The sequence below is a fragment of the Leptopilina heterotoma genome, unplaced genomic scaffold (assembly GCF_015476425.1).
Source record: "Leptopilina heterotoma isolate Lh14 unplaced genomic scaffold, ASM1547642v1 Lhet_77, whole genome shotgun sequence".
Lineage (NCBI taxonomy): Eukaryota > Metazoa > Arthropoda > Insecta > Hymenoptera > Figitidae > Leptopilina > Leptopilina heterotoma.
This window is the reverse complement of record NW_025111177.1, coordinates 78,267-94,079: the sequence shown is the minus strand read 5'-3', so window position 1 is coordinate 94,079 and position 15,813 is coordinate 78,267. Positions and strand designations below refer to the sequence as shown.

Sequence of the window (15,813 nt, the reverse complement as noted above, 5' to 3'; positions counted from 1 at the left end):
TAAAAGTCATAAGAGAATTTCAATTATAAAAAAAAATTTTAATAAAATTCTTCTCGAGAATTCAATTATTTTTTTTAATTAATTCTTGGAATTAATTCAATTTTTAAAAATTTTTTGATAAAATTCTTTGCAGGAATTCAATGATTTTCAATTTTTTATTGAATTTATTTGTTTTTGAACTTTTTTTATGAATGTTACTGAATTTATACCAATTTATACCAATTTGTACCAATTTGTACCAATTTGATGAAATTTTCCAATGAATTTAATTGATTGCTTTAAATTCACATTTCCATTGAATAATTTCTGGAAAATATTGAAAAAAACAGAAAATTTAATTTCAATATTGCGAAGAGAAAAAAAAATGAAATTGCGCGACAGTATCAAATACTAAAAAAAAAAGGTGTCGAATTTTTGCATTCGGCAAAAAAAATTCTTTTTCTTCATTGCAGAGATACCTTAATTATCACATAATCACCAGACGCCTTTCCGGGTTCCGGAAACTTTTACGACACGCGAACACCACCCTTGTTTCCTCCGCAAAGGCCCTCGACGTCCCTGACCGTTATTCGTGAAGTTAATTACCATTACTAGCTACTGCACTCAGCTTTATAATTTTAATCGAATTTGATCCCATCGCGTGATTTCGAACCTAACCAAGTCCATCCTTTACATAAATATATTATTAAAGTATACGTAACGAGAGTCTATTTTTTTATGCAGAAAATAATTTCGTTATTTTCGCTGAGAAGTTATTTTTGTCGAATTTCAATCTGAACATGAATCTAAATTTTAATTCAAATTGTTTTAAAATTCGTTGTTTCAAAAAAAAAAAAAAAAAAAAAAAAAAAACGGCAGTTTTACAGTAAAAAAAAAGTGGAAGGAAAAGGAGAAGGGGAAAAAATGGTCAGTTTTACAATAAAGAAACTGAGATGCAAAAAAAAATGTTAGTTTTACAATAAAGATACTGGCAGCAAGAAAATGGCAGTTCTACAATAAAAAACTAGGATGCAACGAAAAATTAGAAAAAATGGTAGTTTTACAATAAAAAAAACTAAAAAGGAGAAAGAGAAAAGAAAAAAATGGCAGTTTTACAATAAACAAACTGGTATTAAACGAGAAAGACAAATAAAATGGTAGTTTTACAATAACGAAACTGGTAGCAAAGGAGAAAATGAAAAATGGCAGTTTTACAATAAAAAAACTGGGAGGCAAAAGAAAAAGAATGGCAGTTTACAATAGAGAAACTGAGATGCAAAGGAAAAACAGAAAAGAAAAAAGGCCGGTTTTACAATAAAGAAACTGGCAGCAAAGGAGAAACAAATAGAAAATGGCACTTCTACAATGAAAAAACTAGGATGCAAAGAAAAAAGAGAAAAAAAATGTCAGTTTTACAATAATAAAGAAAAAAGAAACTAAGATGCAAAAGAAAAAGAAAAAAAGGCTGGTTTTACAATAAAGAAACTGGTAGCAAAGGAGAAACAGAAAAAGTGGCAGGTTTACAATAAAAAAAAACTGGGAAGCAAAGGAGAAAGGGAAAAAATGGTCAGTTTTACAATAAAGAAATTGGTAGCAAGGAAGAAACAGAAAAAAATGTCTGTTTTACAATAAAAAAAATTGGGATGCAAAAGAAAAAATGGCAGTTTTACAATAGAAAAACTGATATGCAAATGAAAAGCAGAAAAGAAAAAAAGGCCGGTTTTACAATAAAGAAACTGTCAGTAAAGGAGAAACAAAAAGAAAATGGCACTTTTACAATAAAAAAAACTAGGATGCAAAGAAAAAAGAGAAAAAAATGTCAGTTTTACAATAAAGAAACTGGGATGCAAAGGAAAAAGAAAAAAAATTGCAGTTCTACAATAAAAAAAAGTGGAATGCAAAGTAGAAAAATAGGGGAAGGCATGAATGAATGAATGTTGGGGAAATGGCATTATCACGCAATCTAGAGACACTTGAACCCTTTGCCGCATCCAGAGGGCGAGAATGTGGAATCATGGAAGGAGAGTGGCATTAAAGGAGAAAAAGAGAAACACGTTTATAACAGGACTACGTCCCCAGAGAGTGGGAAATACTGACAGTAATGATAATACGAAACGTGATTTTCTCTCTCTCTCTCGGTAAAACAAATTTTAACTCCACATTTTCTCAATTTTTTTCTACATTTAACTTTGGAATTATCCATTTTTTTTAATTCGCTTTATTATATATGTAATAACTCTATTTTTCTTCTAATAAAACATTTTTCTCATTAAGTCAAAGAAAAATGTCTCATATTTGAAAATAAATTCTTCCTTTTAGAAATAAATTTTTTCATAAATAAATTTTTTCATAAATAAATTTTTCCATAGGTAAATTTTTCCTTTTTAAAAGAAAAGTTGAATAAATGTTAAAAGCAAAGAAATGAAAATAATGAGGAAAAATAAATTTCTCAATGAAAGTAGTCGATATACAATAAAATTAATAAATTATCCGTGGATTTCCTGGGAAATAAAATTATATTTATTCCTCAAGGACATAATTGTGCAAGAAAACCGGATAAAGTTTTTTTTTTCTTTTTCTTTTTTTTGTGATCCTTTTTGCAATGGTTCGTTATACTTATTCTAGAATTTGCAAGCGATCTCGTAGTCGTAGAGGCGTTGCACGTCCTCTGAGGGCTGAATAACCGCCTCAAAGGAAACTTTGCACTTTTATCGTAAGTCCAAGTCTCGTTTATTTTACTCGCATCGTTGCAACTGAAAAAACTGACATCGCTTTTTTTTAATTTCCACCCTTTTTCAGAAAAATAATCAGAACAAATGCAGAGAGAGAGAGAGAAATACAAAAATATGTACAAAAAAAGTATAAATAAAAAATAAAAAAAACAAACAGAAAAATATAAATAAAAAAATAAAAATTTAAAAGTATAAATAAAAAAATACAAACAAACAAATACAATTAAAAAAATACAAACAAAAAAATACAATTAAAAAAATATAAATATAAAAGTATAAATAAAAAAATAGAAATAAAAAAATATAAATAAAAAACTAGAAATAAAAAACTATAAATATAAATAAAAACAGAAAAATAAAAAAACAAATAAAATAATAAAAAAATTGAAAAATAAAAAAAATGATTGCCACAAAAATTTAATTTTGTTTTTCCCTGACTTTTCCCTGATTTCCAGGCAAAATTTTGACTTTATCTCTAAAGAATATACTTATTCACTCTAAAAATGATTAGATACTCGAAAAAATGTTCTGTTACATTTATTAACGAATTTCTTTAATTGTAAAACTATTCGAAAACATTGATAGTTTTATTCAATAAAATTTCTAAAAAATAATTGAATTTTTGCAAAGAATTTTAATTATTTATAAAGATAATTGAATTCTTGACAGGAATTTAATTAAAATTTTGAAAATAATTTACTTTCTGGAAAGAATTTTGTTTTTTGATGAAGATAATTGAATTTTTGACAAGAATCTTCTTAAAATTCTTGAAAATATTAAATTAAATTTTATAATTTATGAAAATAATTGAATTTTTGCTGAGAATTTTATGAAATTTTAATCAAATAATTGAATTTCTGTGGAAACTTTGTTATTTCTGAAAATAATTGAATTTCAGAGAAAAATTTTGTTGATTATGAAAATAATTGAATTTTTGCAACGAATTTAGTTAAAATTTTTAAAAACAATTGAATTTCTTGGAAGAATTTTATAAAAGTTTTCTAAAAATTGTGAATAATTGAATTTTTTTTTAGAGAATTATATTAAAAATTTTGAAAATAATTTAATTTTTGGGAACGAAATTTAATATTTTTTAAAGTAATTGAATTTTGTCGAAGAATTTTGAATTCTTGAAAAAATTTTTATTATACTTATGAAAATAATTGAATTTCTAAGAAGAATTTCATCAAAATTTATTCAAATAATTGAATTCCCTTTGAAAACTTTATTATTGCTGAAAATAATTGAATTCCTAAAAAGAGTATTATTATTTATGAAAATAATTGACTTCCTATAAAGGAATATATTATTCATAAAAATAATTGAATTCTTGAGAAGAATTTTAATAAAATTTGTGAGAATAATTGCATTTTTCGAGGAAATTTTTTTAAAATTGTATTAAAAATAGTTAAAAACGTGAGATGAGTTCAATTATTTAGGAAAGTAATTGAATTCTTGAAAAAATTTTTTTTAAATATGAAAATAATTTAATTCTCGAGAAGAAATTTATTAAAATTTTTAAAAATAATTGAAATTCTGATAATCCAAATAATTGAATTTTTGCTAAGAATTTCATTAATATTTCTAAAAATAATTGAAATCCTACGATGAGTTTTACTATTTATGAAAATAATTGAATTCTTGCTGAGTATTTTATAAACATTTTTTTACATATTTGAATTTTTGCGAAGAATTTGTGAATTTTAATAAAATTTTTGAAAATAATTGAATTCCAAGGAAGAGTTTTGTTATTCATTAAAATAATTGAATTCCAAGGAAGAATTTTGTTATTTATTAAAATAATTGAATGCTTGACAAGAATTTTATAAAAATTTGGAAAAATAATTGAATTGCAGCGAAGAATTTTGTTATTTATTAAAATAATTGAATTTCATCGAAGAATTTTATTGAAATTTTTGAAAATAATTGAATTTCTTAAAGATTTTCATTGAAAATAATTTATTCAATTCTTTGAAATTAAATTAAACTTTTTGAAAATAATTGAATTTCAGAGAAGAAATTTGTTATTAATAAAAATAATTGAATTATTGCGAAGAAATTTATTAAAAATATTTAAATAATTGAATTCCTGAGAAATTCGATTAAAATTGTATTAAAAATAATTAAAATTCTGCGAGGAGTTTTTATTATTTTTTATGAAAATAATTGTTTGCGTAGAATTTTATTAAAATTTTTGAAAATAATTTAATTTTGCAGAAGAATTTTATTATTTATAAAGATAACTGAAATTTTGACCAGATTTTTTTTTTTAATTATTGAAGATAAATAAATTTCTGCGAAGAATTTTATTACTTTTGAAAATAATTGAATTTCTGCATTCATTTGTAACTTCTCCAAAATTCAATTTTTTGTTAATGTTTTTAACTAAAATTCTAATATAAATCCATTATTTAACTAAAATATTCAAAAGTACAAAAAATATACAGAAAAAATAAAAATACAAAGAAAAAAATTCTTTTTTACAAAACAAAGAACCTCTCAATCCGCATTAGCATTAATTCACCATAACAAAGTAACAATAAAAAATAATAAATACAAAATTCTCCAATTCAAGAATTGAGAGCCTCAATTACTGAGAAAAAAAAGATAAAAAAAAAGATTAAAAAAAAGACAGAAAAACTAAATGAAAAGAGAGGAAAAATTTCAAAAGTGATAATTTGTAACAAGACAATGATGAAGAGATGAGCGAGAGAGAAAGGGGGTTCGATCGGAAAAGGAGAAAAAATACACACACATATATATGTGACGCCGTTTATGAACGACCCCTAAAGTCCCGTGGGTAAGTTTTACCAATACAGTTTCTCAACTTACTGCACTGCTTATAAAGTTGTGGCGCTTTTAGTCGACAAACTCGTAATCGAGAAAAAGAAGCTCTCGAGTTTTACGAGGTTTATCTCGCCAAGTGGAAAGCGGTTTTCGTATATTCCCCACAGGCATTGAATTTTGACATTTTTCAGTGTTGCTTTTTTCTTTTTATAAATAAGTTGATGCTTAAGGATGAAAATAGAATTCAGTATTATCGATTTTCGAGAATGGAGCTTCATTTTTATTTTCTGCACTTATATACATTTTATACTTTTATGTACATATACACACACAATCCTTAAGCATCAACTTTATTTATAAAAAGAAAAAAAGAAACTGAAAAATGTCAATATATTTAAATATTTATCATTATTCATTTTATTTAAAATCAAAATCAAAATAAAAAAGAAGCTATTTATACAGAATTTTAAATTTGTTATCGATTTATTCAGCGTGTAAAAAAGTTATAAGTATGTCAAGTACAAATATGAAATCCAGTAAAAACAAAAAGTAATTATAAACCGAAAAAGAATCTCGAAACGAGAAGAAAATTCAAAGACAATATTTCCTTTTATTTTAAATTTTTAATATGGAAAATTAAAAATTCGATCAAAGTTTTTACTGCAAGAAAATTTAAATTAAATTATTCTCCAAATTTTTCCACTGAAAAAAATTCATTAAAATAGTTTTTTAAGATTTCATCCACAAAAAGCTGGTATTTCTGTTTTTTTTCGAATTTACTTTAAATTCGCTAAGACTAGAAATCAAAAAACTTCTAAAAAATTATAGTCTCAAATTCTTTAAAACGATTCAATTATTTTTAAAAAATATTCGAAATTCAATTATTTTTAATATCTAGTATTTTCATAAAAAGCAAAAGAATTCAATTATTTAAAAAAAAATCATAAAATTCATACAAAATTCTATTATATAGGTATTTTCACAAATATTAAAATTCTCACGGGAATTCAATTCAGTTAGTAAAGGATTTTCAAAAAAATTTCGAAAAAATCATTTATTTAACAAAATTTTTATACAATTCTTCACAATAATTCAATTACTTTCACTAATGATAACTATTTTCATGGAAATTCAATTTTTTAAAAAAGTATTTCATAAAATTCTAAGCAAGGATTCAATTATTTTGATAAATAAAAAATTTTTCACAGAATTTCAATTCTTTCTAAACATTTTAATAACATTTTTCGCAATAATTCAATTATTTTTATAAATTCTAAAATTTTTCTTAGAAATTCAATTTTTTTTGAAAGTTTTAATAACATTCTTAGCAACTATTCAATTATTTTTATAAATAATAAAACTCATAATAAGATTTCAATTATTTTTTGAAATTTTCCTTAAATTATTTTCAATTCAATTATTTAAGATCCTAAAGTTCTGAACGTTCAAATGAACGAAATTTTTTTATTTCTTCTCCAAATTAAATTTTTATTGCAATTATTTTGCGTTACTATCCAAAAAATTAATTACTGAGTTGCTAAACGTAAATTTTTTAATTTTTAAATTTGTTTGTGATTAGTAATTTATTAAAATATCTTCAATAAAAAATATTTCGTTCATTTGAACGTTCAAAACTTGGGGATCATAATTATTTTCATAAATATTAAAATTTTTACAGAAATTCAATTATTTTTAAAAATTGCAATAAAATTCTTTGCAATGATGCAATTATTTTCAATACAATTTTAATAAAACTCCTCGACAAGATTCAATTATTTTATAAAATTTTAATAAAATTCTCCGATAGAATTCAATTATTTCCAAAAATGTTGATAAAATTCTTTAGAAAGAATTCAATCAGCTTCAAAACAATTTTAATTAAATTCCATTAAAGAATTAAATAATTTTTAAAAATATTTTATTAAAATTCTTAGCGAAAATTCAATTATTTTAATAAATAACAAAATTTTTCCGCAATAATTCAATTATTTTCATAAATAATAAAATTCTTTTCATGAATTCAATTATTTCTGAAAATTTTTACAAAAATTGATCAAAAGAAATCAATTATTTAAAATATAATTTTAATTAAATTTTTTTAAAATAATTCAATTATTCTTTTAGATTCTAAAAAAAATTTTCCCAAGAATTCAATTATGTCAATAAATATCAAAATTATTCCCGAAAATGCAATTATTTTAAGGCATTTTAATAAAATTCTTTGCAAAATTCAATTATTTTTAAAAATAACAAAACTTTTCACAGAAATTCAATTCTATTTCAAAAATTTTAATAAAATTTTTCGCAATAATTTAATTATTTTCAAACATTAAAAAATTCTTCTCAGAAATTGAATTATTTTTGAAAGTTTTAATAAAATTTTTAGCAACTATTCAATTATTTTTATAAATAATAAAATCCATCGCTGGATTTCAATTATTTTTAATACAATCGTACAGTAATTGCTCAAAAAATGTTATTATTCTTAAAAATTTAACTGTAATTCCGCAAAAAATGAAATATTTAAAAAAATGTTTTTTTTTAAATTCTTTGGAAGAATTCAATTATTTACAAAAATATTAGAATTTGTCACATCAGGAATTAAATTATTTTCAAATATTTTAATAAAATTGTTCGAAAAAAATCAATTATTTTAAATACAATTTTAATTGAACTTTTTTTGAATTAATTCAATTATTCTTTTAGATTTTTATAAAATTCTTCCCAAGAATTCAATTATTTACGTATAAATAATTCTTCGAAAAAATTCAATTATTAAAGATAAATAACAAAATTATTCCCGAAAATTCAATTATTTTGATTCATTTTAATAAAATTCTTTGCAAAATTCAATTATTTTCATAAAAAACAATATTCATCACAAGAATTGAATTATTTCAAAAAGTAATCATTTTCTTCTTGGAAATTCAATTATTTTAAAAAATTCTAATAAAATCTTTTGCAAGAATTCAATTTATTAGCAATAGGATGAGAAAGAAGTAAATATTTTTGATGAAAATTGGAAAAAAGTCAGGAAAATAAAATGCAAGAACCAAACGCAGCCCATTTAATTTGTATGGTCTACGTCTTGTTCTTGCATCAAGGGGTTCAATTAATTATCTAGTGCGAAATCTGTTAAAATCAAAAATTGAAATTTAATAATCTTCGTTTAAAATTAAACTTAAAGTTTAAACTTTTTAACTTGAAGTTAAATTTCAAAATTGAAATCCATTGCTATTTTTATGGTCTATAAATGTTTTCCTAAAGAAAACAATTTTGTTTGTTCTTTGTTATCGAAAGTATTTCGCGCAGTATATGTACTGTATGAAGGTGAGTGGAAAAAGGAGAATGAAATTGGTATCGTCAGGGCTTCGCAAGACTGCCATTCATTATCTCATGTATATCGATAATGGTGTCCTCTCTCTCTCTCTCTCTCTTTCTCTCTTTCTCTCTGCGCGAGTATAGTGCACTCGACCATTGTCCTGAATATCGATGGCCTTTTCTTGTCACTGAACCAAAGAGTAAACTGTCTATCTGGTAAATACACACTATGTATGTAGATATTGCGCTCTACGTGCGCGCCTCGCTGAACTCCTACAGGAATAAGTGACAATTTTCAGCGGGCGCACCTTTATTCCCATTTATTCCTTTTCTCTATTCCATTTCTCTCTTATTTCTCTCCCATCAAAATAGAGCAATTGTGCACGTGAAATATTCAATAAACTTTCCTTTAAAAATACACCGTTTTTTTCTTTTTTTAAATCATTCGTTTCATGATATGCTGATAGGATGATGATGATAATGATGCTGTACTATATGCTAAATTATTGTTTGTTATTTTGTTATTTTTAAAAACATTTGTTTCATGATAGGACGATGATGATACTAATGCTGTACCTACGCTAAATTATTGTTTGTTATTCTGTTATTTTTTAAAAACATTCGTTTCATGATAGGAATGATGATGATAATGATTCTGTACTATGCTAAATTATTGTTTGTTATTCTGTTATTTTTAAAAACATTCGTTTCATGGTAGGGATGATGATGATACTAATGCTGTACCTACGCTAAATTATTGTTTGTTATTCTGTTATTTTTTAAAAACATTCGTTTCATGATAGGAATGATAATTATGATGCTGTACTATGCTAAATTATTGTTTGTTATTCTGTTATTTTTAAAAACATTCGTTTCATGATAGGACGATGATGATACTAATGCTGTACCTACGCTAAATTATTGTTTGTTATTCTGTTATTTTTTAAAAACATTCGTTTCATGATAGGAATGATGATGATAATGATTCTGTACTATGCTAAATTATTGTTTGTTATTCTGTTATTTTTAAAAACATTCGTTTCATGGTAGGGATGATGATGATAATGATGCTGTACCGATGCTAAATTGTTTGTTATTCTGTTATTTTTTAAAAACATTCGTTTCATGATAGGAATGATGATAATGATTCTGTACTATGCTAAATTATTGTTTGTTATTCTGTTATTTTTTAAAACATTCGTGTCATGATAGAATGATGATGATAATGATGCTGTACCGATGCTAAATTGTTTGTTATTCCTTAAATTATTGTATTTACTTGGTTCTTATTTTTACGGTACAATTAAATCTTTAGGATCTGTTATCTTTTCGTTAAGCATTGCTTAAAATTAAAATTACTCGAAACAAAAATAATACCAGCTTTTTTTGTTTAGAATAAATTAGTCCTTATGCATACATTTTAACGGTAAAGATTCTCTCAAATAGCCATTTAAAGCATTTACGGTACGTCGCAGATAAAATCGCCTAGTGTTACGAGACCGTTTCATTAACATAAGTGAATTTAAAATTTGCAAGACTCACTTTTTTGCCGTCCATGCCGGTTGAAGAACTGGTCACCGGCTGGTCGAGCCTGAAACAGAAAGGAAAGTACATTTATTAAAGAAGCAAAAATACATTTTGCTATGAAGAATTGTTTATTTGTTATGAAGAACTATTGTTAATTTTTACTTTTCTAATATAGAGATTATTATTTAATTTATTATTCTCTTCTTTGAATTGTAGGACAGAATTTTCGATCAATTACTAATCGAGCTTTTTTGAATTTACTAAGTTGTTAAAGATAAAACCTTCCATAGTTGTTAAACCTTCCATAGCTTTGTTAATGTTTTTAATTTACAGTTAATTCTTGTATACACTGTATGGAAAAAAAACCCTCCGACTCTGATATTTAAAGATAAATTCCCAAACAGCAGAACAGGCGCAAAAAAATTTATTTGAAAGTAATCTGATTCCGCATGTCGGGCATACATCTTTGAGTTTCAAAGAATAATCAGTAATGAGATCCAGTCTCCCAAAGGGGCTGTGCTTCAAAAACTGTAAACGCTTTGAACTGTGCAGGCCTTTAACTATATATACGCGGGGGTTGGGGCATCGAAACGAACAGAGGGTCGTTAATTACAGAAATGGGAAGCAACGTAGTCACGGTTCACTTGATTTTAGCATCAGCGAGAGTTCCTCGACCGTCATCTCAATCCACAACTATTCCACGATTTGTGGACTTTATCTCCTAAACTAAATGTGAAAAACAGAAAACAGAAGTGAATGAAAGTTCTAGCTTCAATTTTATTGTCACCAAATCGTTAAAGTCTTTTCAAGCCACTTTCTTCCTTTTCAGATCAATAGTACATACAATCATGATACATTTAAATGATGTTGATTTCGATTCCCTTATAAATGATGAAATTAATACCACACTGAAAAAAAAATATTCTTAAATTAAGAATATTTTTTTCAGGGAACGTTAAACTAACATTAGGCTAACATTTAACTAACGTTAGGCTAACATTAAACTAACATTCAACTAACGTTAGGCTAACATTAAACTAACATTCAACTAACGTTAGGCTAACATTAAAATAACTTTTCCACCTGGGACGTTGGGGTACAGCAAACACTTGTCTAATTCAAAATTAATTTAAAAACCATTAATGAAAAGCAAAAAAAAAAAAAAAGTTACAAATAATTCAGTGAAATATAACTAAAATCCGACTCTCATTTCTCAAGTCTCAGTAAGATTTCTTTTTTTTTTCAAGAAGAGTAGCAGTGAAGCCGAAGTACAATGTGGCACCTGCTGGTTATAAAAAAGGTACATGGAGAGTGAAAGAAGAATATGGAAGAAGAGGACAATCGTTGCGGAGGAGTGAGAAAAGAAACTATGGAATAGACGGTAGAGTAATGATAAAAAAAAGAAAAAGAAGAAAATGGAGAATTGTAAAAAAAGAAGAAAAACGAAGCGAGCGACGACCGGTCTTCCAGGTCGTCCTTATTAATTTGCATAGAAATTTCCAGAATCTAAGATTTTTCGTCTTCAAAACTTCCGCTCCGTCCACTAAATATAACTACATGATTAGTTCTCGTTCCAAAATGTAAGTAAAACTTTGAAATTTTAATCATGTAATGCACTTTTTTTCCCATCTCATTTTTCAAAGGCAAAATTATTCATTAATTTCTTGGTTATCTATCACTACTCATTTTTTTTTATATAAAGTTTTCTTTACAAAATTTTCAGATGACCTTTTCGTTTTACAAAGTTTTGGTTCTACTGATTACGTAAACCGAATGAATTCGATTTTTCTTTTTTTTATTAAGAAATCAAAATATTAGATTTTGATATTTGAATTCTGAAGTTAGTTAAATTTTTTAAATTAATTATTAACAATAATGGATTTATAAGAGATTTTAGTTAAAAACACTAAAAAAAAATATTGAATCTTGGACAAGTTACAAATGAATCGAAAAATTCAATTATTTTCAAAAGTAATAAAATTCTTCTCAGAAACTCAATTATTTCCAATAATTTTAATAAAATTCATGGCAAAATTCCAATTATCTTTTAAATAATAAAATTCTTCTCCGAAATTCAATTAATTTTTAAAAATTTTATTGAAATTCTTGACAAGAATTCAATTATTTTAATAAATAACAAAATTCTTCCCTAGAATTCAATTATTTTCAAAAATTTTATTAAAATTCTTGACAAGAATTCAATTATTTTAATAAATAACAAAATTCTTCTCCGAAATTCAATTATTTCAATAAATAACAAAATTCTTCGCTAGAATTCAATTATTTTTGAAGATTTTAATAAAATTCTCCAATTGAATTTAATTATTTTCAAAATTTTATTAAAATTCTTGGCAAGAATTCAATTATTTTTATAAATAACGAATTTCTTCGCTAAAATGAATTAATTTTCATAAATAATAAAATTGTTCCCTAAAATTCAATTATTTTTAGAAATTTCAATAAAATTCGTTGCAAGAATTCAATTATTCTTATAAATAAATAACAAAATTATTCTTGGAAATTTAATTATTTTCAATACAATTTTAATAAAACTTCTTGACAAGATTCAATTATTTTTTTAAATATTAATATAATAATCCAATAAAATTCAATTATTTTCCAAAATTTTGATAAATTTCTTTATGAAGAATTCAATTAGTTTCAAAATAATTTTATAAGAATTTCATTAAAGAATTAAATTATTTAAAATTTTTTTATTAAAATTATATTAAAATTCTTAGCAAAAATACAATAATTTTTAGTAAATAACAAAATTCTTCGATGGAATTCAATTATTTTCAAAAATTTTTATTAAGATTATTGGCAAAAATTCAATTATTGTTTTTAAAAATAACAAATTTCTTTGATAGAATTTAATTGTTTTCAAAAATTTAGATAAAATTCTTTCCAAATTATTCAATTAGTTCAAAACTAATTTTAAATTAATTACATTAAAGAATTGAATTTAATTATTTTTCAAAAATTTTATAATATTTTTGTCCAGAACTAAGATGTCATTAAAGAATTGAATTATTTTCAAAAATTTCAATACATTTTAAGGCAGAAATTCAATTATTTTCAAAAATTTTATTAAAATTCTTGACAAGCATTCAATTATTTTAATAAATAAAAGAATTCTTTGCTGGAATTTAATTATTTTAAAAAATAACAAAATTCTTCGCTGAAATTCAATTATTTACAAAAATTTTAGTAAGATTCTTGACAACAATTGAATTATTTTTAAAAATAACAAACTTCTGTAGAATTTAATTGTTTTCAAAAATTTTGATAAAATTTCAATTTTAATTGAATTCCATTAAAGAATTGATTTATTTTCAAAAATTTTAATATAATTTTGGGCTGAAATTCAGTTTCTTTTGAAATTATTTAAAATTCTCGTCAAAATTTCAATTATTTTCATAAATAATAAAATTCTTCTCCAAAATTTAATTATTGTCAAAAAATTGAATAAAATTCTTGGCAACATTTGAATTATTTTCAAAAATTTTCTTTAAATTCTTGTCAAGAATTCGATTATTTTAATGGATAACAATTTTTTTTTTTTTGGCTATAATTCAATATTTTAAAAATTTTTTTAATATTCTTTTCCAGAATTCAATTATCTTCATAAATAACAAAATTCTTTACAAGTATTAAAATATTAAAATTTTTAGTAAAATTCAATTACTTTCAATACAATTTCAATTAAATTTCTCGACAAGATTCAATTATTATTAAAAATATTTATAAAAATCTTTATTAAGAATTGAATTAGTTTAAATGCAATTTCATTTAAATTATTTATCAATTTATTTATGTTTGCATTTAAATAATTGAATTCTCGTAGAATTTTGTAATGAATTGTGATTTAAAAATTAATTTTAGTTAAAAATTTTAGATAATAATTAAGAGTTCTTTTTGAAAAATTTAATTGACTTTTTAAAGACGGAATTTTAGTTAAAATTTTTGAAAAATTCGATTTTAGAAATCAGAATATTCTTCAGGATCAGGTAAAAGTTCAAAATTTTTTTCGAAATCAGGGATAAGAAAGAAAAAAGCAAAATTAAATTTTTGTGTCAATCCTGTATTAAAATATACGATTGGAGTAATTGAAAATTAATTTGAAGAAATTTCAGTAGCCGGATTTTTTTTTTTTTTTTTTTTTGAGAAAAATTAATCAAAGTGGCATTAAAATTTGTATATGGAACAAAAATTAAAGAGAAAATATTGGGCGGTTGTAAAAATTAATTTTATTCATTAGAATAAATGAATAAACTGGCCAGGTGCACCCTTTCCCGTGGGCATCAACCTCAAAAAGCTTATTTGGAGAGTTAGTGATGCAGCTTCAATTAATTTCTATTAAACTGATTACTTTTCTTTCAACGGCTACTCTCTCTCTCTCTCTCTCTCTTTCTCTCTCTCTTCTTGAAGCAAGCCTTTTATAATTGAATCTCCTGAGCTCTTAACTTGAAAGAATCTTTTCAAAATTCTTCATTGTCTGAAGCGATGGTATTCAAATCGCGAGAAAAATGACGAAGCTTTCAGCTTCCACTGAATTAAGACTTCTCTATATATTTTATCGTCGCTCAAATTTCCATTAGCCATCACTTTTATATGGAACTCGAACTCTCTTTAAAACAATTTATTATACGACTATAATCGTCAATTTTATTATTATACTATTAATTATATATTTGGAAAAATTTTAATTAAATTTCGTCTTCATTTCATGTCTTTTATATATAATATAATATAATTATAATATAGTATAATTATAATATAATTATACTATTAAAAAATCGCACAAATCCAAGACTTTCTCATTTTTGATGAGAATGTAATTATTATCTGCTTTCAAAAACCTATTTTTTAATATCAGACTTCGCACTCGATAATTAATTTTTAAAAAATGGCGAAAAGTAGCTTTAAGATTGAAAAAAGTAATAAAAAATGTATCGATATATTTAACGACTGGAAAAACTCGTTTTTAGACCTTTTTCATGGGAAAATAATTAAATTTATTAAATTTATTATTACAGTTAAAAATAATACAGAAAAATTAGCAAAAGAATTTATTTTTCTATTATTCGAGAAATAGTTTCGAAAAAAGTTTCAGTAAAACATTAAAATTAATTTTCCATTATGAGTAAAGTCACGAACCTGTTTTAATTAAAGCACGTATATTTTTCATGTCACTTTGGCTGTCCAAAGCACGACCTTTATCACTCGACTGAACGTCAAAGACTACAAACGATATTAATAAATTCAATTTCAATGAAAGGTTTTTAATAATATTTTCATACGAATAAATGTAAAATAATAATAATATTTTCATATTCAATTCACAAAATTCCTTTTTATTTGATTTTTTATATTTTTTTTTTATTTATAACAAGAGTTGATAATTTATAAGAATTTAAAAAATTTCGTTCATTTGAAAGTTCAAATAACTAATAAATATTTTTCC

General features: G+C 23.6%; 1 protein-coding gene and 1 long non-coding RNA gene across 8 annotated transcripts in view; one reads left to right on the top strand and one right to left on the bottom strand.

Annotated features, from left to right (window-relative positions):
• Positions 1-15,813, bottom strand: part of LOC122510889 — a 300,548-nt gene that overhangs the window by 228,163 nt on the left and 56,572 nt on the right. For all 7 annotated transcript variants that reach the window (XR_006302471.1, XM_043625834.1, XM_043625832.1 and 4 more), the window contains exon 3: positions 10,362-10,410. Coding sequence is in view for 6 of the 7 variants with exons in the window: in XM_043625832.1 (XP_043481767.1) it covers positions 10,362-10,410 (49 nt within the window). In the remaining variant the exon portion in view is untranslated. The remainder of the gene's footprint in view (positions 1-10,361; positions 10,411-15,813) is intronic.
• The window catches only part of LOC122510892, a 113,137-nt gene that overhangs the window by 93,200 nt on the left and 4,124 nt on the right, over positions 1-15,813 (top strand). The window contains exon 3 of the long non-coding RNA XR_006302472.1: positions 11,594-11,926. This is a non-coding gene — a long non-coding RNA (uncharacterized LOC122510892). The remainder of the gene's footprint in view (positions 1-11,593; positions 11,927-15,813) is intronic.